The following is a 25,220-nucleotide window of genomic DNA, read 5'->3' as shown; positions in this document are numbered from 1 at the left end:
GGTTTATCACATGAAATGTCAAGGAAGTTGTGGTGGTAATGTGTCAAAAAGTGGAAAAGCTCAGGAGATGTCAATACTTTTCCACAGCACTGCAAAAAAAAGAACAAAATTACAAAGCCAAACCATCTGAAAATAGTTCAAGTTCAAGACCTCTTAAACTGGCCCACTAAACTCGAGTTAAACTAAAGCTCCGGATTTTCCTCCACCTGGTTGGAAAGGCAGCAGGAATAAAAGCAGGTTAATAACAGTATGAGGATCTTCAGCACTTTGTTCCTTTTATTAACTCTCTTGACAGTCAGAAGTGGTTTAAAGCAATCACCAGCCTACCAACTATTAGAGCTAACTTTCAGCGGAGGCTCTACCGCATCACCGAGAGTGGCGTTTTCCTCATCACATTAACTCATTTAGTTTAGATGAATGGGTTTGCCTCGGTTTGGATTTAAAACACTGGAGAATTTGCTGTTTCTGGCTTTGCCTATGGTGTTGTTGGAGCTACCAAAAAATGTGAAAAAATGTTAAAACCCCTCTATAATTTCTCCTTTCTTTTGGTGCCACATAAAGCTCAGAAATACAGTATGTTGCTGTTTGGAGTACGTTTTTAGCCACTATTTGAATCCTGATTATCCATCTGGATCTTGCATTCATTTCCCAATTAGTAATAATGTCTGTTTATGCAATATGCTGCAATGTTTCAAACTCTGCACTCTCTATACAGGTCAAAACACCTGGACAGTAAAATAGTCAGACGCATCCTCCTCTAAGCGAAACAAGACAAAAGCTTCCTGCTGTAATCTGCTTGTCTCCCTATACGCTGCTCATCCTCCATCCCGTCTGTCCTTTCCTGGGCTTCATGCTCTCAGCAGACCTTTTCACTTTGCTGCAGGTGGCTGTTGTGTTTTTTTTTGTTTTGTTTTTTTTCCAGGAAAACACTGAGTATTCAACTCATCAGATAAAAACAAACGATCGTTACTGCATCTGTTTTTCAGACAACAAACCAAATTTTGTGCTTTTTAAAAAAAAAAAAAAAAAAGATTGTTGGGATAACTGAAAGGGAGCATTTGCTTAGTTTTCTAAATGATGCCTTAGGTCTGTATTTTGGCTTCGCAGTCAAATCATTTCACTAATCAGAACGTTGGGTGTCAGAGAACGTAAATGACGGCCTTTATTAAAACAGGGAGGGGTGTTTTTCCCCTGGTTGCCCATTCAGCAGTAAATGAAGTTAGATGTAAGCCTCACGCTGGTACAAAACTTGTTCAAAATCTGTGGTGGAATGAAATCCCAAGTGTGTTCCTCAAGGATGAGTGTTTGGTCCTTCATGTCTTATTTTATCTTATTTGTCTGATACTCTTATCTAATTTAGTATCCTATTTTTGTATTTTAAAAAAATGTATATAACCTGGTAGACGTATTCAACATTTTTGTGAACTCACTAAATGGACGCTCCGGGATTAACTCTCGGATTCAAAGGGTGGCACCAATGGCGCTTTTTTTTTTTTTTTATTCAGTAAGGAGAGATTTACAATCCATTTGGATAAATTGTTTCTCAGGAACCAGAGGGTGAAAAAAAACTGCGCTAGTATCCTGGCAAGAAATTACTTCATTTTTGTTTAGATTTTCTTTTTTTTCCCTCCTCTGCCTGGACCGTTGAGAAACATTTTCACCTACAAAAATGAATCATTTTACAAAAATGCAGAGCTTTGACAGGCAGAGGATTAACTAACCTAAATGTAATACAGATATTGATGAAAATGTATAAATGTATATGTTTCAAGAGGTCCAATAGCCACATGAAATACTTGAGTTATGTTTAACCCTATTTCCTCTTACACTGTGCCCAACACTCTGGGTCACTCCTTTTTGGCAAAACAAAATCAGCGGCACCAAAAATAGTTTGGTGCATAACAGACAGACGAATAATTTTTAAATTGTTGAGCGCTTGTGCTGCCCTTTTTTGGTGCTGCCCTTTTTTTGTGCTGCCCTGGGCATTGAGCCATATTACCCATTTGAAAAGAATCTCAGTGCTTTCATTTCAGTGCCACATTAGAGTTCAGGAGAACAAAACCAAATTTATTGTATTGCTTATTATACAGCTCATACAAAACAGTAACATTTAGCCTTTTGTTCAGCTGTTTGAGAAATTAGGATTTTTCTGTAACACTTCCCTTTTCAACAAAACAGCAAATCCGTTGAGCAACCTGCTGATACGAGATTCATATTGTTCTGCAAGTTCACTCAAAATCAAATTTAAGAGCCTAATTTTTGCTCTGGCACATTCTTTCTGTGCATTTCTTTGTCAAACATTGGGCCATGCCGAGTATAGAAATTATATTATTTTAAATGCCGTTGCTGTGGCAGGTGCTTTGGATGTCACAGTGTTTTTAACTACAAGAAAGAAAACCGCACATTAAGTATTGCAAGCAGAAATATGTACTTTAGAAGTGAAAGAAGGTTCACGTTTGATTCAAAGTTATTAAATTCATCTTAAACCCACACTAATTATGTACTTAAAGTACTATATCAGCTATATGTTGAAACATCTGTAATGTAGAAATTATTTTCAAAGAGGAGTACTACTTGTGACTAAAAAGTACTGGCATTTCAAGTGGAACATAATGACATAAATATTACTATTTGTTCTATTTATAACCAGATAAGATCATGGGGTGAAAGCCCACGCCTGCAAAATGTCTACAATTAGATTTGAAATGTTAAAAATAACTTAAAACGTATCAATTTATTCTTTAGGCTGCAGACACACCTTAAGTACCACGTCTAGGAAAAAGAAAATTCAGCTCTTGATTCTGCAGCTAGGCAAATTAAACATTTTCTTTCTTTTTTTTTTTTCTTAATTTCAGAGCTCCTTGCTGTGTGGGAACATTTAGCAACTGCTCAGCATGTCAAACCATGTCAAGTGTTACAGTTCCTTTCCTGTTTTGGGGTGAAAAAATATCACCCTGCAAATGAATTAACCGAAAAAAGGGCTTATCGTCAGACCCCTTCCTGAAATGATTAACCCTTCTAAAAGAGCATTATTGAGTTTTGAGTGCATGTGCTGTGCCGTCTCTTTGCCTGTAATTGTTCTTTTTCTGTTGTTTCCTTCATCAGTCTCTCTCTCTCCCCATTAATTGAAAAGAAGGGAAAAATGTCTGAATAGAGGAGGGAGATTTTCCCACAGTCACTCAACTCAGAGAAATACACCATTGTGGCCAGGTTCCCATCCCACTGCCCTGCTGCTCAGTCCACCGATGTCAGAGGCACAATGTTCTTATAATTAAGTGCTCATTCTTTAGCCTGTTTGAAAAGTATGTGATGGAGAATATAGTCAAATGCGGCTACAAGAATTCCCCGCAGACAAATAGCCAAGTACTGCGGATGTAATTGTAAGTGAAGGACATAAACAGCAGTTTTTTCTTGAAAATTAAAACAGTATATGAAATTCTTTGAGTGAGAAGGGAGCACCAAGAGGACAACATCTTAAATCCTTTCCTGAGGCAGCAGAATAAATACATGGATCTATCGATCTTTAAATATATTTTACAAAAAAATAAACCAAAAGGAAACACCTGCGTACAACACCATCTTTCTCAAATAGTGATATTCCAAGGGTTTAATAACAGAGTTATACGATTTCTTTTAAATGAAACAGCAGATGAAGCATTTTTTAAAAATTGATATCCAGATTTTACCATAATCTCACTACATAAACTGAAACACACTTCAAATTTTATGCAATTTATACATATGCAGTCATTGCTATGTATATATCATGTCAATCAAAACTATTGCCATAGCTAAGAGTTGACACACTTACTCTTTTTTTAATATTAATACATGTCACTTAATTAGTAGATTTTTGTTATGCTGTTTTGCACCTACATGTACTTATTGCTCTTCCTTTTTGCAAAATAAAAAGGTTTTAGTGTCAGAAACATTGATGTTTTCTCAAACTTTAGAAGATAATTCAAAAGTGGAAGAATAAGTGAAAAAAAATATCAAATAAAATGCAAAGCACTGATGAATGCAGAACATTTCCTTCGCAAAAAGGTCTGCTTTGCATAGTTTTTTTAATGTATTCTATTTGAAATTTCAAATTAGGTTCAAAATGAGAAACACTCATAGCTTCACTTTATGTTTATTACAGAAGATCCATTTGTTAACATGTTAATCAAATCATTCCTCTTTAATTTTTCAAAAATACTACACTTTTTCCTCATTAAAAATAATGTAATTATTTGTTAGATAAATAATTACATTTTGAGTTCAACTACTTCTCAAACTATTCGTTTTGCACGAGGACTTAAATGTAATTTTCTGAACAAAATGCCATCAGTAAATAAATTACTTTCAACTTTTCTAGTTACTGCAAAAATATAATAAAAATCTAAATTAAAAATATTCTGTTTCAACACGGAACCTTGTGGAACTCCACATTTAATGTGTTTAAGTACTAATACTTGCCTACTAATGCTTGCCTGTGCAGTAGTTAATCTGTCACAGCACTTCTGAGTGCTGAAATCTTTTAAAAATGTTTTGTTTATGTCAGCCACTATCAGAAGTAGGAAATAAAAGCATTTAGGAAAGTACAAACGCAAATAAAATATAACTATTAAAATAGACAGAAATAATAAAGTCAAGATGCGAATCAATGTTTTTGCAACAGAATTTGCGCATCTTTTTTTTAACAGGAAGACAAAGAATGAGCCTAAATTGTCATCACTAGCATCATTCTACAATATTCTGTGTTCTATTCAATCTAAAGATTCTCCTGCTTTTCACATGAGGGGCGTTTAGCAGAAACATCATTGAGACTTATGATTACATGCAGTTTAAATAAGCAACAACTTGCAGGATTTACACATATTCTGCACTGGGGAGAGTGAGAATATCCTATTGCTTAAATTTAAAAGTCACCATCCATTTTTACAGTGCAGTTTGCGCAGGGTTTCTGCAAATAAATTTTTGAATGCCTTATTTATTACGTCATTGACTTCAATTCATCTCGGCATAAATAAAATACAACGCATGGTGCTGTTTATTTCCATTTATCCCCAAAATTACAACTTCGAAAAATCCTTTTATCATCAAGTGCTCGTGCCTTCCCAGCTGTGGAGCTCTGACCACCGGGGCCATTCAGGACGTAGTCATCAGTCACGTGACCAGATTCATGGTCTTCCAACCAATCAGCGCGTAGTAGTTTGAGGTCCTTGAACAGCAATGGCGGAAGCAACAAAGCTAAGTGGGAATGACGCTCCTCCCAAAGAACCTACTGAAATGTCCAGTTACAGGGACTGCGTGGATGTGATGCTGAGGCTCCTTTCAGACTTTGGAAAACAGGTTGGTTAACAAGGTTTAAGTTGAATTCACTCTGAAAATTGGGCCTCTCAGTCTGGGTCGTTAGTTAGCCTCATGCTAATACGTTTAGCAGCCTGACGCTAGCTTTGGCTAGCTCCCCGTTCATTCATTGTTTTGATGCTATTGGACTGTTTGACAGATTTTAATGCTTGTAACTCCTTAGATATGCACTAACAATGGTTGCTACTTAAATTGTGTCACTTAGTTTTTTGCTTTCTTCTTCTTTTTCGACTGACCATTAATAAATTTACTCCCATGTGCAGTAGAAATACTTGATATTAGTTTTTGAGTGGACAGAATAATGTTACTGAAATCCTGCAACATCTAGCCCGTAAATCTTGTCACTTTCATTTTGAAATATTTACAGTATTTTTAATTATTATTAAAACAGATGTAAATACGAAGAAGTTGTCTCATATATGTTCTCTTACTTTAAATACCCAGTCATATTTTAGTTTTGCTTCAGATTAAATTAAATAACCATAACAATGAACAAAGGCACAACCTTTATGGATTAGGTGAAAAATGTAAAATATTTCTAATGTGTAATTCAATACTCACCATTGCATTGCAAACAAGCTTGTTTATAAAAGGAAATTAATATCACAGTTAAACAAAATTTTACATTACATTAAAAAAAATCTTAAACCTTTAATATTCATTTAGTAAAAATAGGAGAATACTTTTATTCTACTAATAATATACTGTTGCCAGAGAGACCAGTATTCCTGTCTAGTGAAGTAGAAAGAAAAGGGCCCTCCAACTGTGTCTAGGATATTTACATTTCTTTAGCCAGTATTTATCTGCAACTGATTAATGTACAAAATGTTTTGTTATTACTAATAATTTACATTTTTGTATGTTGAATTTTCTTGTCCTTTGTTAAATAGGTTCATTTTAATTAAGTTGCACTAATTAGCCAAACTTTGGAACTGGCTGATTTTTACCTTGAAAATCAGGTAAAATCCAGAGAAATTTTATTTGTTCTCTGCATTAAAACGAAGACCTTCTACTATTTTTGTGTTGTAAAAGCATCAACATACTGTTCTGAATTTAATAAAAACTTAAATAAGAGAAATGGGAACGGTCTCCTGAATTCTTTCCTTATTTAGATTAATCAAAACTACTAAATGCTCATCATTTGTGTTTTATGGTCTTTAAAAATAAAACAGAACTGGTCCGAATTGGAATAAGTGAAAATATGAGAATGGTGTCAGCCAGGAGAAGTCAGTACAGTAGAGTCCTACAATCGGCATGTTATCATCTCAACTTCAGACCTATTTAAATATTCTGCATTCCTACGTTAAGTTAAATTATTTTATCATTTGTTTTCAGATGAAGCTTCAATTAGGAGATACTGCTTTGAGAATAGAAGTCAACCATGGCGCTGTGAGTCTGTCATCATCTTCAGAAGCTCTTCTTCACGGCTGTTTGCAGGAGCATATTGCTAAATTACAGGTAAAATGGATGTGTGTTTGCTAGTTTATCTAATAGCGTCGGTGGATAAATTGTATCATTTGACTATCTGGTGGTTGAAAGGGTTTACACAAATGGATTCACTACAAACACACAAAATATTACCAAGTATTTTTTTTGTTGTCCATTTTTTAGTGCAAATAGTTTAGTGCACATGAAATAAGACAAAACTAACTTACAAGTAACTTTTCAGATATAGTAGCTAGTTTTAAATCAATAATTGTTTAATATTAATAAACAAAAACATTAGTTTCACACACAGATTATTTCACTTATAACATGGAGACGTATCTTGTTATAAGTCAACTAATCTGCCAGTACAACTAGTACTTTTTAAATTATTATTAAGGAATTATATACTTATAACAAGCTCCAATTTTCTGCTAAAGAAAGTTATTTGTAAGTTAGATTTGTCCTATTTCAAGTGCACCAAGATACTGGCACTAAAACCAGACAAAAAATACTCAGTAGGATTTGGTTTTTGTAGTGTTTGAATTGATAACCATTATATGATTATTTGCAATAATGAAGGGCTATTGCAGTCTGTGTCATGGGATGCTTTTCTCTGTATTATAATACAGAAATATCTGGTAATATTTGTAACACCTATTTATTTCTAAATGGATAGTGTGTTCTCTCTCTGTTACTTGCAGGCTGTTTCAGAAAGCCTGAGGTCGCTCATGGAGTCTGAGGATGTTGCTTCTGTGAAAGAAAGCACGTCGGACAAATCTGTCGCGTCACCCTCGCCCAAGGAGCAGACAGCTGCGTCGTCAGAGCTCCAGCGGCCCGGCTCCGAGGCTGCAGAGAGCAAGACTGATGACGTCATGGTCCAGATCCGAGCCGGAAAGTCAGAGGTTGGTCCGCGTCGACGCCGGATCCGTCAGCTGTTCTGGCGGTGACATTTTGGAGCCCTTCACACTCTTGTCAAGCCAAATGAATAATCATAAGTAATTGCTCCCGAGGATGTGAGCATGACGTGCGGCGAGCGCTCGATGGGGACCTGATAGACCGGGTTTCGACAGAGAATGAGGGGCGCTTTAGTGCTGTGCTGGGGTAGAACAGACCACATTGCTAGAGGGTTTTGAGAGAGGGCCAGGTCCTTGATGGATTATGAAGTGGATGCTCATTACTCTGAGATTGCATGTGGATGAAGGACAAGAGGCGGCATTCTGTTGTGCATTTATTTTGGTAGCCAAGCAAACCATATTCATATTCCAGCATGTAATGATTGAAGCAATCTAACTTTTTTTTTCTTTTTTGCTGCCTGAATTTAATGTCTTTCATTGCATTTCTCATTCTATGTAATACAAATCACCACATCACCCTGTTGCACGACATTAACTAGGACAAAAAAAAAAAAAAGAAACATTGCATTCTTCAAACCGATCAGTACCTCATCAATCTATTGTGTCCTATTATCTTTGTTGTGTCTCCAGATTGAGCGGAGAATATCTGCATTTATGGAACGCAAGCAGATGGAGATCAATGAAAACAATGTGCGCGAGTTTTGCAACGTGATCGACTGCAATCAGGGTGAGAACGGAGGAGAGGTTGGGGGTGTGGAGGAGGGAGGAGAGGGATAAAAGGGACTGGGGAGGGCGGGGGGCTGGGTGGAGAGGGAGCCTGCACACAGATTGCCAATGTTTGGGAGAGAGCTGATTTCCACAGGCGAGAGGTCAGGCTGAACTGCTCCAAGAGGGGGCCTGAAGTAGCTAACACGCTCGGCCTTAAAAATGCAACCCGTTCTGTGCAGAAAAACATGAGACGGGGGGACCTGCTTGAAATTCAAAGCCCGTCTGAGACACCAGTAACACAAAATCACGAGAAGCTGTAGTTCATGTGTGTGATGGATGCTTTTTTTTTCTTCTCCCACACAAGACATTTAATTAAAATGAGAAAATCTAAATGATATTTTTGTGGAATTTTATTTGTTGTAGAAAACAGCTGTGCGAGGACAGATGCAGTCTTTACGCCATACCCGGGTTTTAAAAGCCACGTAAAAGGTAAGAACAGCGGACGATCTGCTGCCGTCACGGAACATCAATACATACATGATTCTACATTAATAACAATGAAAAAGTGAAAGTTAAATCCAATCAGCTGGCTAAACATATCGCTTGCATGCAGAGTGTTGCATGCATGTTTTTTGATTTATGGCAACCTACCAAATATTGCATTCAGTCTGTCGTTTGCAGTGTTGCACGCACTTATATGTGACCACAATCGGGATTGATGTTGTTCGCCTCACTCCTGAGTTACAGCCTTTGTTTATGTTCCTATGGCTGGGCAGTCACACGAGTAGTAAACACTTACGGGCCCCAGACTCGTAGCGCCGGGGGAGATGCTGGGGAGCCTCAGAAGGGGCCAACAGCCCGAGACTGTGGAAATGCAGCCATAGAGGAGCGGCTTCAAAACATCGAGGCTCATCTCAAACTCCCATCAGGTGAGAAAACCTTTAAGAAACTTTTGATAATGTTTCAGATTTTGATATAAAATGATGGAGACACATACAAGTTTAAAAAAGTAAGATGAAAAAAAAAACGTATCTCACATAAAAAGTAAAGAAATGGATAACAGATAGTTTTTTTTTTTTTTACTAATCATTCAAATATATCTCTTGCTCATTTTGCTCATATTTACTCTTATGAAACCCCAAGCATATAAATCTTTGATGTGTTTTACTGTTGTTCTTTTTTCCAGTGGGGCCAGTCCCTTTGAATGTTTACCAGAGGCTGAAGAAGATGGAAGATCGCATCCTAGAGTTAGAAGGACTCTCTCCTGAGTACTTTCAGTCCACTGTGAGTCCTTGGGATGTATCATAGATATAGGAGAGCCTTTTCCAATTAATTTGTACTATTATTACACATACAATAAAGCTATATTGCTGGAGTAGAGCGACGTGAGCTAGTAAATGGATAGAATCTAGTTTTAAAAAAACTATTCTAAAGTTTGCAGAGAAAATAAACATTTAGTAACCATCTGTATCTGTTGCACACAAACGTCAATGCATCTTTTGTGGGAGTTTATATGATTAACTATTTTTTATGGATTCCACAAGTATGTCCTACATTGAAGAAAAACCAAAAAAAAAGTTCTGTTTTTACCTTGAGACAAGCCATGTAGGGAGTTGAAAGCAAACATCTAAAATGGAATGGCCCAGTCAAAGTCCAGACCCAAATCCGACTTTGAATCTTGACAATTGCTGCTCATGAATTCTCTCCATCCCGTCCAGAACTTCTATTGACTCAGGGGGGATGAATATAAACGTCTAACACACACCGTTCTCCGTCTGCTTCAGAATTTGGCTCTACTCTGTGTTGGTCAGTTACATAAAATCCACTCAAACTTGTGGCTGCAAGGTGACAAAATGTGGAAAACAAAAGTTTCTAAGAGGGTCTGAATACTTTTTCCGGAGATTTAAATGTCAGAGAACTCTGCTAGTGACCTATTTGCCCACTTAGCTGCACCGTTTAAATCGCAGGCAACACATTCAGATTTACCTTCCAGCATCCACTCAGCTTTCCCAACACTTAACCGTCCTCTTTTCGGAGCCCAGGTGTCTATACCATTTCATGCAATTAGCACAGCTTGTAGTGTCACATCTTGTGTCTGAGCTGAGGGTCTTTGCAATAGATCATCATAGTGTTACTATATATGTGTATATTGCTGCGATTTTCACCTCATTTATTTGAGCCCATTTAGGCCACTTCAGTCTCTGCTATTGTCAAGCGACAGTCATGCGCCTCCTCAGATTTAAATAGTCATTTCACCTCCGAGACACGCTCACTAACCTAAAGTGATGACTCCTTGCACCAACTTTTACTTTATGTCGTTGTTTACCTTGGCTGTGGTAAAGAAAAGCTGAGAGATTCAGCTAACCGCTGTGCTGGACATTTAGATTTGAAACTGACTCGCCTGCATTTCTTTTTGTGTTTGAATGGAAAATGACAGCATATGCTAAAGTAAGCAGGAACTGAGATTGAGAGTGTGTTGAAAGGAAGCTTTTAAAGAACATTTTTAAAGGTGTGTGATGGCCAAATTGCTACGTGGAGTACTGGTTTACAATTGGCACAACCAGAAATCTACTTACCGAGAGGAGTTTCTGTGAGACGCTAATGGAGTTTCATCTTTTATGCTTCACTGCTTCAACACATTTCACTACTCAAGTTGTGCTCTGGTGGAATAGAAACAAAAGGCATCTACTTGGGTTGCAGCTACTTGAACATTTAGGCCGGAGCAAGTCCAGTCAACTTTATTTATTCATATGTTAACCATAATCAGTTTTAAGAGGCAATTTTTAGAAAAGTGCAAACAGCAACTATAGATTATCCAAAACAACAAATGCGGAGTATTAAACAAGTGTATAGTTATCGAGAGAAAAATAAATGCATTCAATTAGCAAAAACACAATAACATGAAATTTAGGTTTCGTTCCAGAAAACTTTGACTGTGACAGAAAAAAATCAGATTTTGAGTTGATTCTCAGTAGAAGCAGATCTTTACTTGAACCGCCTGAAGGTGCGCCTGGGATTTATTCAGTAAGCGTTAAATCGATATTTTAAAACCAATTTTTTGTTTACATGGACGTACGCTCAGAGCTTTTAGTTTTATTCCATAGCCTAGCATCAGCCTTTTCTCTTACATGAAAATGTTTGGTTTGATAATCCAGGAAAAGCGAAATAATCTAACATACTAGAAGTGAGAGCATAAAGTCACCTTTCTAAGATAATGGCCTAAGTCATGTTTTGCCACAAGTTAGGGGGGAAGGCGAGGGGTTTGCCTAAAATACCTTTTGGAAAGAGAAAGGGCTAAGCAATTTTAAAGATGCTGACGGTAGAAAAAGATGAGCTTTTCCTCTCTTTTTAGTCCAGATTCTCAAATGATTTCATATTAAACCTGCGAGAGATCGGCACAGTCCATCAAACTTGAATTGATAAGCTAAAGGAGTCTGTCCAGCGTGTTGGTTGTCTAAGTGTGCTTGAGATGCTGCATGTCTCCTCATACTAGTATTTCTCAGCACAGCATGCCGCTTCTGTGCAAGTGGCGCTCTCCATCTGCTTTTGACTCGCTGCATGTTTGTGTGAGCAGAGCAAGAGATGTCGAGTGTCTTTGAATAAACGAATGAAGATGGGGGTCTTTTATATTCGGAGTCTCCTCCCTCTTCCCTCCTCTTGTTTTTTTCTCTGCTGTAGTTTGGTGTTTAGTGAAAAGCGGCGCACAGTTGGCCCATGATTTTAGGAACAACATTCTAATACTCGGCATAGAGAAGGCTCCATAAGCAATTCTAAAGGATTTTATAGACGGAGCGAAGCAGATGCCAATTTAAAACATATTGCTAGGAGCAGTAGGACCTCTCTTTTTCCACTGTAACCAAGGACGTTTGCAGAATAATACTCCCACGATTTTACTCCCTCTATTGTCAAAATATCCAATAAGGAAAAAATATTCCATGGGAGTAAAGGGTTTCTCATAAATCACATGCTGTGTCTAGTTTTCTTTGTATAAACAAGTGACTCAAAGTCTGTAAGTTTTGATTCTGCTCAGAAATTGCACAAATCAACTAGTTTCAATGCTTGCTTGCGTTGCAGAGTCACCTCCACAAGCGGCCTAAGACGTCCACCGCTCAGGTCAGCACTTTTCTGTTTTCTTCTCAGCAACGTTTCATCTGTTGCCGAGCAAATTTCAACCTCTCATTTATGCCTCATCTCCTTCAGGCCTGCACTCTCACAGAGCTGGATGAGAAGATTAGCGCGGTGAAAGCGGCGCTCCTCAAGAGGGTTTCTGAGTTTGGGCCGGGATACGGGACCGATTGTCCATTCTGATGCACGTCTAAGCACAATAAAACCAGTCAAGAATTCAACATAAGCATTGTGTGCCTTTTTGTCAACGCTCGCCAAGTCATCAGACACGTCAATAACTTTTAAACACACGCTGATCCGAATACAGTTTGTCCTGTTTATTCTTACGACCTGTTTATTGCTCTATTCTTTTACCACCATTAGATCCAAATCACAAATATGCAAATGTATAGATTTAGATTCACTTGCAATACATTACAATCAAATAGTTTGATGCTAATTTGAATACATGCTGCTTAATTTAATTATAATAACACAACTACAAAAGCTAAGCACATAATTAAATTGGAAAATGTTATCTTTCTAAGGAGACCCAGGTGATGGTAGAGTCATTGACTTTGCAGCAATCCCTCATTTTACAGGTAAAAAATTGCTGACATTTGTGTTGAAGTGAAGTTTTTACACTAGATCCACATACTTTATGTACTTAGTTATGTGCTACCATATATGGTGGTGATGGCTTGTGTTGGGGCTTTTGGGGATTTTTGTATTTCTTTTTTCTTACTCAGGAAAAACAAAGATATGAGCTACGAATTAGGAATACACCGATTTTCAGTTTTGTTGGCTGATCATCGAAATTTAAAGAAATCATGTCTGACAATTTCTAATTTGGCTTTTTTTTGTTTGTTCATGTCTCTAAACTTGCTCCAAATATAGCGACAGTCACTAAACTGCGTGATTTGTTAAACCGCACATGCTGAACAAAAATGGACAGTGACTGATTTTCAGGCCTTTGTAGAAGTGGATAAAATTGTTTTTTCATTCATGTATCGCCCGATCATCCAAAATTAAGAAACCTATTGGTACACCTATACTATGAATACAATTGTCAACTTGAAAACATTTTTATCATTTAAGTTTTATTTTTCATGATTATGAATTCCTGCATTCTGTCAAATGCTAGAATGCACCACTTAAAAAAAAATACAGGAGCACTTTTAGTTGGAGTTTAACATAAAGCCAGTTAAACTTCTGGTGTATTGATCAGGTTATCACCTCCTTTTGGTGTCTATGAAATTAATTAAAGCTGTACTAGAAGGGCTACAATTGATCAAACCCAAAAGCAGCAATCATTTCATAGGAGGGGGCCACTAGAATATTTCCCTTCTCTTATTTCCCGAAGTTTCACATTTGCCTAGAGTCAGTGTCACTACTGTCATCATGAGGCGATAGCTGGTCGTCCTTTGCATTGGTATGTTCTACCAGAGGACTTGGTGTTATTCTCAGCTCTGTTTCAAGAGATGAGAAGAGTTTCAAGAAGACAGGGACGTAACTTTAGGATAGTTACCTCCTAAAGTCACCAGTGTGAATGGTTCTGACCAAACAATCAGAAAAATCCCCGAGAGATCCATTGGCGGGAATACTACTGCACCATGTGGAGTTCCTGCAATTAAATGTTGGAGAAATGGTTTGGTCTAGCTGTATCACTGATTTTTTGTGGAATTATCCACCTCCTCTGTAGCTGGATAGTTTTCTTTTCTACCAAACATTGTGGCGTCTTTGACCTCCAAACACATGACAGTCTGTATCAGTATATTCACTTATTTTGTTATTGAGCTCTGATGCATCATCAAAGGATTTCCCTCATTTTTCTTTTTCTGTAATTGTTCTCTAAATAGATGTTTTTGCTTTTCTTCTCTGTGAGATAATTGGTATGTCTAATTTAACCATAATTTAGGAGTGAACGATGTAATTTGATAACCGTTTGCTTTCATATTTTAGTCAGGTTACCACTAAGCAATCTAGAAATAATAGTAAAGTGTATTATTATTATTAATATTATCATAATAGATGCAAAACCTCTATGTAATTTATTTTGAAAGCTTCAGGTCTTGTTTTGAATTGAAGCGTCCGTCCCTTCAAATTAAGTTATTTTGTTGGTTTAAATAGAAACTGTATCAAACCAAATTATAATGCACCTTTAAATAATTCTGAAAATGTTTTTTTAAAAGCAGAGGCTTGGTAATTTAATCTTCGGCAATGATGGGAAGGTGTGTGGGCGTGTGCGTGAGTGTGTGTGTGTTTGTAATCGAGACGAACCTCTGTGAGAGAGCACCTGATTTATCTTCCCGACCGCTGTGTGACGATGATCACCCCTAATGGTTGTCATTATAACAAATGACCTGATTACTGCAACTCTGTTTGGAAAACATACTGGAGACCCAACAAACCAGCATTAAATGGGACGCCGCTGCGTTTGACACTGTGACATGTACATAAAAGGCTTGTGCGCACGGATTTTTCGCTGAAGGAATAATTATGCGTTTCCCCTTTATGAGAAAACCTGAAGAGCTGCTGCGTTTTGGGAAAACTTGTCTTTGATTTGACAGTTTCATATTTATTTCTTGCGTTGGAGACATGTCTGTCTTTTAAAACTTCGTAACCCTCATTAAAGCTCACTTTCAATTTTCAAATTAGACATTAGTTTTACATTTAAAATTACAATACCTAAAAGAAAAAACAGCGAATGATGTAATGGCAAAATGATGGAGCTTTGTTGTGTTATTTTATTTTTGCATTACCAACTAAGATATTTACTTTGCTAAAGAGCCATTTGTGAATCCTTAGAAATTGAAGACATTCAAAGGAAGTTCAACATGATCCATTGTACTGCTTCAATAAGGGGTTTGTGTGGAACTGCTAATGGTGCATACGTAACACCCACTACAATTATTCTAAACGCTGTGCACAAAAGCCTGAAAAAGGTAGTTGTTTGGCTACGTGACTCCAAGAAACCACTCTTTTCTAAAGTTGTGAGCTTTGGAGATTGTTTTCTCCTCCCTTGATCTGCTGCCATGCTGTTTCTGTTCTCTTGTCGTTTATAATGGCTTACCAAAAAAACATACTGTACGTTACAAATTAAACACATTGACCAAAACCTCAAATCTCATCCCGTCATGTTCAGGTGTTGGTTATGATACAGCACTTTTCATATAGTGCAGGCATATTGGGATGAAGGATGTGGAATATTTTGTGTTCAACTGCATCCGGATGAGTTGAACTACCTTTGCTGTGACGTCACTGTCTCATTTGATTTGTTTTCCATATCTTAGTTGCAGCAATCTAGGGATGAAGGTTCAACTCTAGCCGTGGGCCCCCTAGTGGCCAAATAGTCATTTGCTTGAACAGAATGATTAGAGGCGTAGTTTTTCAGCAGCTTGTTAGCATAGCATGTAATAAAGTAATGAAACGTTTTTTTCCATATTTGAAGTTTGAATCGCGACTGAGAGCTATCCCCAGAACATACACTGAAATTTTGTGATTTCTTTAATAATTTTTTTATTGTGACATAATATAATTGCTGTAAATGCAAAAAATGTTTGTGGTCTTAAAAACTGTAACAAGATCTACATGCACTTTATTCCAATCAACATAGCAGCCATTTAGCAGGTTAGAGACGTTTATTGCAATTGTTTGATCTTTTAAGTATATTAGGAATGAAATTAAAGGTTTGTTCTTCATACAGTTTTGTAGATACCAAGTGGTTCAGTGGTGCAGTAAATGCACCAAGTAAAATATCCCTTGTGTCTGAACTGGATCTTTTCACGACTGTTCTGATCGCGTTTCACTTTTATCCTTTGGTTTTTGTGTTAATCACTCCTTTTTGAACTGGAAGAATTTCTCTTTATAACATATGAAAGTGCACATTGGAAAAAGTAACAAGTTCATGAAAGTATAAAAAGTACATTATCTCAAGTACATTAACTCTCTGCAACCCAGAGTGATTTTCAATGAATAGACATAGCAAAGGCAGTTGTTTTCTGTCTAAACAGCATAAGATTGTTGTTGATAAACCAGTGGTGAAAAAGACATCTACATAGGACATATATTGATGTCTCAATGCTAACAAATTGCTAACCAAGCCTACCTTTCATAGTCTTTTGACCAAATTTGGGGGGAAAAAGTACTTTTCGTTGTATTTTTGGGTATGTTTGTGGGAGGCAAGTTTCTCAGAAAAGAAAGAAAAACCTCATACGCTGAGCGTCTTTAAAAAAATGCAAGTGATTAACTGCAAAATAAAGACATTTGGAATATATCAGTTCATAAGCCTGGCTCCGGTCAATATCTTTGATTCAAGCAACTCCTGGGAAGTTTGTGTTTTGCTAAAACTTGTGAAAGTCTTTCTAGTGACTGAACGATGCTGAAGGTGTGACAAACTGACATGTACAGAGAAGTCCACCCTTCTCGCGTCTTCAGAAATTACTGTAACTCCCCTTCCTCCTCTTTGTTTTCGCTCTTTTTACATCATGTCACAATTCATTTCAGACTTGATTGATGGAGTGACCTGAATAAGCCAGAGGATCTTGCATTGTGATTTATTTGGGAAGAGAGTGGGGGGAACTTTGAGGGGGAAGATATTTCATTCTTGAAGCGGAAATTAGGAAGTTTCTTTTCACCCCGTCTTTCAGGTGTACCCCGCTTGTTGACGGCTCTGTCCGTCTCTTGCTCATACAACTGGAACCCTTGGCGCAATGAAGGGGCCACAATGTGCAGAGAAGGGGAGGTGGGAGGGCACTTAAGCTCTGTCGATATGAATGTGGGGAGAGGGTTGGGTATTCTCATTGTTCCCTGGAAGCTTTTGTCTCAGACACAGCCCCCTTATGAGGGTTAATGAGGACAAATTGGTCTGAGTGTAACAAATGGATTATGGAGCGGGACAAAAGCTTGTATTTGGTGTGCTGCTTTTGTTGGGATCCACCCATCATCTGCCTACTGAGCCAAACGTGCAGAGAAGAGCCTGCAAGGACATGGATTGCTAAATATCTTATGATTATCTGGTCCTAGTGTGAAGATACACTTTGCAGGATACTTTTTTTAAAAGTTAGATTTCATTAAAATGTAATACACAGCAATGTGGTAAGTTTTCCCTGATTCCTCCCGATGTTGCTGATTTCTTAAAGTCAATATGTCGACATTAATTTCAGTGGTTAGTGCTCCAGGGTTGGGTAGGCATAGCGTATCCTGTTAAAACCACAATGAACCACTCACTTCCTATTGACTCTGTAATTCCTGCCTGTCAATCAGTCCCCTCTTCTGCTCCGTGTCTTGAAATGTACTTGGGAAGCTCGGTAAAAAAGACACAGAGGTGTTCCTTGTCTTCTGTGCGTCCAGTTGTATTTTTTTATTTTATTTTTTTTGTGGGGTCGAAGGAGAGGATTCATATCCATTCATATCTCGCAAACTCTTAATGGGCTCCAAGCCCTCCAAAAAGAAAGCTCTTTCCTGTGACTAGTCAGCTCCAGTCTTTATTCATCTGTGGCTCCGTGTCAAAAAAGACTGTTGCTCGTTTGTGCCCCGAACAATGAGGAACAAGGCTGAATCTCTGGCTGGGAACAAAAGATGGAAAACAGGCTTTTCACTCTGCAGAACATTAGATTCTGACACATTTTGCCATGGCAGTTTTTTTTTTCCCTCCCCATCCTGAGTGCTCTGGCTCCGGTCTTATAAAGAGACCACCTGTTGGCAACAAGCCCGTTCTTCATTACTGACAGGCCTATTATCGCAGGATGAGGAGCACCACAGGCTAACTTTTTTAAGTTAACCCTGCTGCAGTTTCTAAACCTCGCCAATTGGGAAGCACAGATTACGTGATAGCACTGGAAAACCTATTTCTGCTCATAATTTTGTATGTTGCGCATGAGTAAGGGCTGTGAGGGAAGTACTTCATTCATGTCCTTGTTAGGCACAAATGTTACAAACCGTTCGCCTTGGCTGTGGACAGATTAAACCAACTACAGGGAGGGATTCTGAACCATTTTCAGGAATTTTGTGAGTTTTTTTTTTTTTTTGAAAACATCAAAATTTGTTTTTAGTGTTCAGTATACAAAATAATTAATATGCCTTGCACTTTTTTTTATCACTTTATTATGTTACAACTACAGACTTGAGTATGTTTTGTGTGGATTTTACCATATGTGATAGACCAACAGAAAGCAGTGCCTAAGAGTGAAGTGGAAATATTAGGTTTTTTTGCTTTTGTTTTTTACAAATAAAGAGCTGAAAAGTGCGGCGTGCAATAGTATTCAGCCACTTTTGCGTCCATATTGGTTAACATAGCTTTTGCTCCAATTATAGCAGCAAGTTTTTTCTGTGATATGACTCTGAGTTTGCTGAACATTGACTTTTAATTGCCACTGATTCTTAATTGAATTGTGATAAATTAATCTGCATTGATTAAAAACATACAGCTCTGGCTTCCACCACTTATATCTGACCAGTATTTCCTCTGTCATGTTTGCTGTGTCTCCCCTATGGGCTGTGACACACTGCAAGAGAAGCTCTTATGTTTATTTTTATTTTTCCATTCTTTTCATGAATTCTTCTGTCAAGAGACGCCCACCTGAGCCACACATGTCTGCAGCTCCTCCTGAGTTACCATCGGCCTCTTGGCTGCTTCTCTGATGAATGTTCTCCCACAAATAGGTGCCACATTTTTTAGATTTTTATTTCCTTTGCAAAAATGGAAAGTTCTTTTCTGCCGTATTATGTTGGGAATAATGCAGCATATAAAATCCAGTTAAAATATATCAAAGTTTGCCTAAAAAACAGTTTACATTTACTTTTACAAGACCCTGAAAGTATAATAAAAAAACACCATGATGAATGTATGACATAATCAAGCATGTAGTTCTGTTTTGAACTGATTCTCATAAATACAGTCTGACGGGAAATAAGACAGGGTTTTTTTTCTTTTTTTTTTGTCTGATTGTGTGAAGATTTCAGGGTTAAATGATTTGTTTATGTAGCTCTGAAAACCCAAAGATTTCTATTGTGGCAACCATAAAATCTAGAGTTTGGTTGAGGCATCGGGGAAACGTGAAGATTGCTTCCTCCTCTGAAAGGCAACTTTAAAAGCAGCAAATATCTTTATAATGCTCATGTCAAAGTATACCCAGCCCAGTTGTTGCTTATTCGCAAACATCCAGGCGAGTGGGAGGGGACGCGTGCACCTGTGAGCATCCCACAAAACGCAGACAACACAAGAGAGGATCCCCCTGCAGCCCACAGGCTTGCGACAAGAGGCAGTCAGCTGTGCGCTGTGGCCCTGCTGCATGGTCTCCAGGCACTCTGGAGTTAAATGTTCCTGTGATATTGCCAGGAGGGAGCAGCGGGAGTTGAATTCAGGCAATTACAATCAAGTCAGGGCATAGTTAGTGCGTGGGCCCTGGCAGCACCTGAGCTGGATGCTGATGAGACACTTAGCCCTAAACCCTCATGCATTGGCCCAGGCACTGCGTCGAGCGAGCTCCCCCTCCTTCCTCCCCAGCTCCCCCTCCTATCCCTCTCCTCCCACAGCAGCAGACCCCCTACTGGACACTTCCACTTCCCTTCACCTCATTTAGGCCTCTAGAGCTCTCTCACCCTCTCCCTCTCTGGCCCTCACATTGCAATACTTGGGCTTTATATAGGTGGCGTGGAGTACTGCACTCAATCACTCTTCATTCATTCACACTGTACAATAATAGACTACTACTTCGATATTGTCCTTCAAGCACCTGTGCATAGCGGAGCGTCGAACCTGTGCTGTGTCATTGCAAGTTCTTGAAATATGTGAAGAGTTACTTCTCCTAAATGCATAAAAAAAACAGCAGAAAAATGTAGAAAAGAGGAGCCTTTGATCATTTTAAGATTTATCATGGTGTGTAGTGAAAAGATTTTTCTGAAGACTCAACCTGCACATATGTTCATTTGAGTACAGAACTGCGTTCCCCACCTGATGCATTATAGCAACAGAAAGAGATTGAGCCGTGTCACACCGCTTGACGGTTTAACATGCTGTCGCGCTACAACTATAAACGTTATTGTACTTTATTACGATTTTATCTTATAGACCAGCACAAGGTCATGCATCATGGTGAAGTGTTTGCAAATAAATATCTAAAAAGTGTGGCTTTTATTTGGCCTTTCTAAGTCACTATGAAGGAACAGTTTTTGGTGCCATTACAGGTGCAACGTTTTGGACTATTTCTCTACATTTAGAAACTGAACATGTGTCCCTGTTTGGCTTTGCAAATTATCTCAAGCTCAGCTAAACTGGATGAAAGGCATATGTGAACAGCAATTGGATTCAGCTCTGGATATGAACTTGGCCGTCCTGTCACATTTCTTTTTAAAATCTAACAAATTAACAAAATATCGTATCTTTTTACATTTACAGTCGATGTCTGGCTAGTAGGTAGAGATATCCATGTTTTCTTCTAGGATATCTCCATTTACCTAAATCCGTCTTCCTACAACTTCCCTGTTTCTGCTGAACAAAGGTATCTGAACATTGCTATGCTGCCACGGTGCTTCTTATCCTGATAGTTTTGTGACACATTTTGCATCTATGTCAAATAACTCCAATTTAGTCTCATCTGATCAGGGTCATTCTTCTACGTTATTGCTGTGTTTTCTTCATGAAGTGTGGCAAACTTTGAATCAGGATTATTCTTACCACTCTTCCATAGTGATTTATGGATTGCATGACTAAGAGATTATTCCACCTTTGCTGTGAATCTCTGCAGCTCCTCCAGAGTGACCATCTCTTGGCTGCTTCTCTTATCAACAGTTAATGGTCTTGTGTTGGTAGGTTTGTAGCTGTGCCATAGTTTTTTCATTGGCAAATGAGGGATGTGCTCTGAGAGATGTGCAAAACCTTGAATGTTGTTTTTATTCCTAAACCACAACCTGACCTGTCTTGCATGCTTCTTGGTCGTTATGATTTTGTTTGTTCACTAATTCCAAAATGTCTTCTAGGGGTATTAGAATAAACGGGGGTCAACACAGAAGCACGCCACTCTTTACAGGTTTGTATTTGTAAAAACGGACATCTGTAAAACATGTTTATGGTCCTTCCGTGTCACACTTGCGTGTTGCTTCGTGTTCGTCTCTTGTATAAAATCCCACCAAAACCCATTGAAGTTTATCGTTGCAGTGGGAGAAGATATAGGAGTTCAGTAGGTAGACATAATTGTGTGCAGCACTGTGTTGTCAGTCGCAGGTGTCGAAGCGGCATGTCTCACCTGAGGCGCTATAGTAAGAGAAACAGAGGAGTAGTTCTTGAAAATCTATGACCCAAGAATATGGAATCAGGCACTACAGCAGCCACACTCTTAGCCCCTTTTTTCCCCTGATAAGATGCTCTCAGCTCTTTCTGAGGGAAAGCCTCCTGGTTCCCGCCCTCTCTCTGCCACCACACTTTGCTGAAGTATCATTAAGGTTGTAAAGCACAGGCTTACACAGAACTTGGATTGCTACAGATGTATAGATTCGTAGGTAAAACACATGATGTTTTGCATGGGAAGATCTGAGGGTGTTATCTGAAATGAGGGGGCCATAGGAGAGATTTCACTCGCTGCTTCGTCTATTCTTTCTGTGTGCATGCATCTTTCATGTGTCACTTTAGTGCTATTTCTTGTGAGATTGCTAGCTTTGCTCCTCAATCTACTACCATTGCCCATGTGTGGCAGTGCTTGTTAGTTAGAACTGGACGTAGTATTTGGCAGATCCGAGGGTAAAGGTGGGACAGCCCTTTCACAAATTTTGCCATAATGGCTGTCTTTTGATTTTTCCTGGACTTTGAAGACTAGCAGGGATTGTCTGTTTGAAATTATTCCATTTTGGCGGCGAAAAAAGAAAATGGATTGTGCTGATCCTGTTTTGTTCCTGTGGTAGGGGACAGAGGGAGGATGTGGGGGGGGGACGGCTGCAGTATTATCCCGAGCTGACACGGGTGGCGAAGAGGCAATCACAGTGGGCCCTCGCTCTGACAAAAACACTCCATCTGCAAGGAGAGGAGGAAATCATACCACAATGATGTCTGACTCTTCTGCCTCACTCTGGCAGCTGGGCCCTGGGACCCGCGGACTGGCAACCGCCTCCACAACGGCTTCTATACAAACACACAAACACCACACTACTAAATCAGCAGCTGTAACACACAAAAGCAATGCACCTGCCTTTACACAACAAGAACAGAGCCTATCTTCGGTCTAAAAGTTTCTTTGACTGATCAAACTAGTTAGAATAACAATTTCATTAGTGATACTGTCAATATGTTGTTGATGCTTAAATGTGGATGTTAAGAGTAACTGTAGAATTATGTTTATTTTAAGATTTTAAGCCCACACTGATAAAACTATCTTTTAGAATATAGCTAAGAAAATTGGTGGAAAAATATTTATGGTTTTTACCAGGGTAAATTGTAATCAATATTTTTGGGTAGAAGTGATGCAGGTTCAACAACTACAAGATTATTTACTCAAATTAATTAATTTGGCTTACAAAATAGTCAGGATCCAATTCGTTGTATTGTTTTTTTTTACTTAAAGCTTAGAAAGAACAGTAAAATTTTGACTCATTTTTAGTCATAAAATTAAAAAATTGTACCCCTTAAAATTGTAAAAAGCGTTTTAACCTCTTCTGTGACAATCCTCAGCTAATATGCGCCATTTATCAGCAACAACAGCATCTTGTGTTAGGAAGCTCCGCTAGCTAGCATGTTTAGCATTAGCTTTAGCGCCGTGGCTAAGCTAGCTTAAACCAGATGCCTAAAATTGTTGTTCTTACACAGTAATTTCCTCAATCACATCTTCCAACATATTTTTCTAATGGAATATGCACTCATAGTAAAACCTTTGTAAGCATAAGTAGCTTCACTGTTCAGCAAGTCTTACAACAAAACACTCAGTACTCATTATTTGTGTTGTTAGGCATTAGAGTCAAGATTTTAACAATATCTTTGTTACTGTTAATATTTTGTTACTTCTTATATCGATAAAGCAAATGCTTCACAAATTACATATTGTATTTTAAGAATCTAATCAAAGGCAAACATTTTTGTTCCAGGTTTGACTTGCTTTCAGATTGAGGTATTTATTCTTGAATATTTCTTTGGCTGTCAAAATTTAAAAAAAAATTTCCGTTTTAAGTTTTAACAAAAAGAAAATAATTGTCTCATACTCTGCGTTAAATGATCTCTGTAGAGTGCAAAATCCTCCAAATCAGACATAAACAAAGTATTTGACATTTTAAACCACAGATGATCAATTGTAGTCCAAGCTCATAAGAAAAGGTCAAATAGGTTTTTAGCTTTGTTCTGGCAAGTAGCTACGAATCAGATGCTAACTTTAGCTTTCTTAGTCAGTTGAAATATTCTCACACTGTACCTTGACTGTCACGGGTTTTTTCTTTTGCATAAACAAACTACTGTACTGCAAAAACACAAAATCTTGCCAAGTATTTTGGTCTAGTTTCTTGTACAAATGTCTTGGTACACTTGAAGTAAGATAAATCTAACTTGCAAGTCACTAATGTGAGTTATTCACAATATACTAACTCACAAGATATAGTTTTAAGTCAATAATTCCTCAATATTGATGAAAGAATTTACTACTTCACCGGCAGATTATCACACTTATAACAGGACATTTTTTACATAAGTAATATAATCTGCCAATGGAATTAGTACTTTTTCATCAAAATTAAGGAATTATTGACTTAAAACAAGCTCCTAATTATCTTCATATCTTGTAAGATAGTTTTGTTTTTTTCAAGAGTACTAAGATATTCGCACTGGAAACTAGAATAAAGATACTTGGTAACATTTTGTGCTTTTGCAATGAGTAATTTAAAAGTGGTTCTTCCATGATGAGGTCATCCACTGCTGTTGGTCAACCTGAAGACACCTTTATTAGTAAGCACTGTCTATTAATTTCAGGACAACTCCAAAACTACTTTCTTTTGAAAATAAGAGCCTCATACATAAATCAATGATTTGTAGTTTTAAGAACTCACATTCAAATCTGGGGTCACAGTAATACCTTACATTACTATTATTTCATGGCAGAAAATAGGCAAACTTACTTGACTAGAATTGCAATTATCAGGACATTTTATTTTGTTTATTTCACATTTATTACAGCAAGAACAAGACATAAAATAATTCTACATTGAAAAAATAATTCTCTTCAGGTCTGGATCCTCTAGCCACAGGCTATTTTCACAATATTACGAGATCCCACAAGTGAATATTAATTATTACTCAGAATTTTAATTATTCTCATGCTTTGTATTCACTACAATGTTAGGTTTTTGTGTGTGATGCTTTAATTTATTTGCAGAAAACAAAGATAATTTGGAGGTGAAGGGCACAGACGCAGCAAGAAAAATAAGCATGTTGAACGACCTGTTAGCATTCTGTAGTGTCATCTCCTCCCCTCTGTGGCCCGTACCTGGGGATCAAACGCACCTCTTTGTGAGTAAGGCCTGACCCCCCGCTATTAGCAAACAGAGAAGAGCCCAGCTGACACCACTCTTGAGATGTGCCATGTAGACGGAGGCCTGTGATTACGGCACAATCCTGAGGAGACAGCCCTCCACTTCCCTCCAGCCCCAACCTCAGCTACGCACACACACACACATACACACACACCCGCGCACGCAAAATTCACCTGCCTCCACCCCCTCCTCTAATACAGACTCACCCACCTCTAAAATAAATGTTAATCTCTCTCCCAACTGGCTGCTTCTGAGCCCTCGTTGACACATATA

At 38.1% G+C, this 25,220-nt stretch overlaps 1 protein-coding gene across 1 annotated transcript; it reads left to right on the top strand.

Moving 5' to 3' along the window:
- Positions 1-5,184: 5,184 nt before the first annotated feature.
- mbip (MAP3K12 binding inhibitory protein 1) lies at positions 5,185-14,093 on the top strand. The gene is made up of 9 exons (XM_028001479.1): positions 5,185-5,334; positions 6,688-6,810; positions 7,482-7,682; positions 8,265-8,361; positions 8,766-8,831; positions 9,119-9,271; positions 9,529-9,626; positions 12,417-12,455; positions 12,543-14,093. Exons 1-9 carry the CDS (start codon positions 5,215-5,217, stop codon positions 12,648-12,650), a joined length of 1,005 nt encoding a protein of 334 aa, XP_027857280.1. The 5' UTR covers positions 5,185-5,214; the 3' UTR covers positions 12,651-14,093.
- Positions 14,094-25,220: the final 11,127 nt, after the last annotated feature.

Source organism: Xiphophorus couchianus, chromosome 19 (genome assembly GCF_001444195.1).
Source record: "Xiphophorus couchianus chromosome 19, X_couchianus-1.0, whole genome shotgun sequence".
Classification (NCBI taxonomy): Eukaryota; Metazoa; Chordata; class Actinopteri; order Cyprinodontiformes; family Poeciliidae; genus Xiphophorus; species Xiphophorus couchianus.
This window is presented reverse-complemented; position numbering and strand designations above follow the sequence as displayed.

Bases quoted from the DNA above. Each gene is read 5' to 3' on its own strand.
- mbip (XM_028001479.1), top strand. From the start codon at position 5,215: ATGGCGGAAGCAACAAAGCTAAGTGGGAATGACGCTCCTCCCAAAGAA. The intron at 5,335-6,687 runs GTTGGTTAACAA...ATTTGTTTTCAG, and splicing joins TTTCAGACTTTGGAAAACAG to ATGAAGCTTCAATTAGGAGA. The intron at 7,683-8,264 runs GTTGGTCCGCGT...TTGTGTCTCCAG, and splicing joins TCCGAGCCGGAAAGTCAGAG to ATTGAGCGGAGAATATCTGC.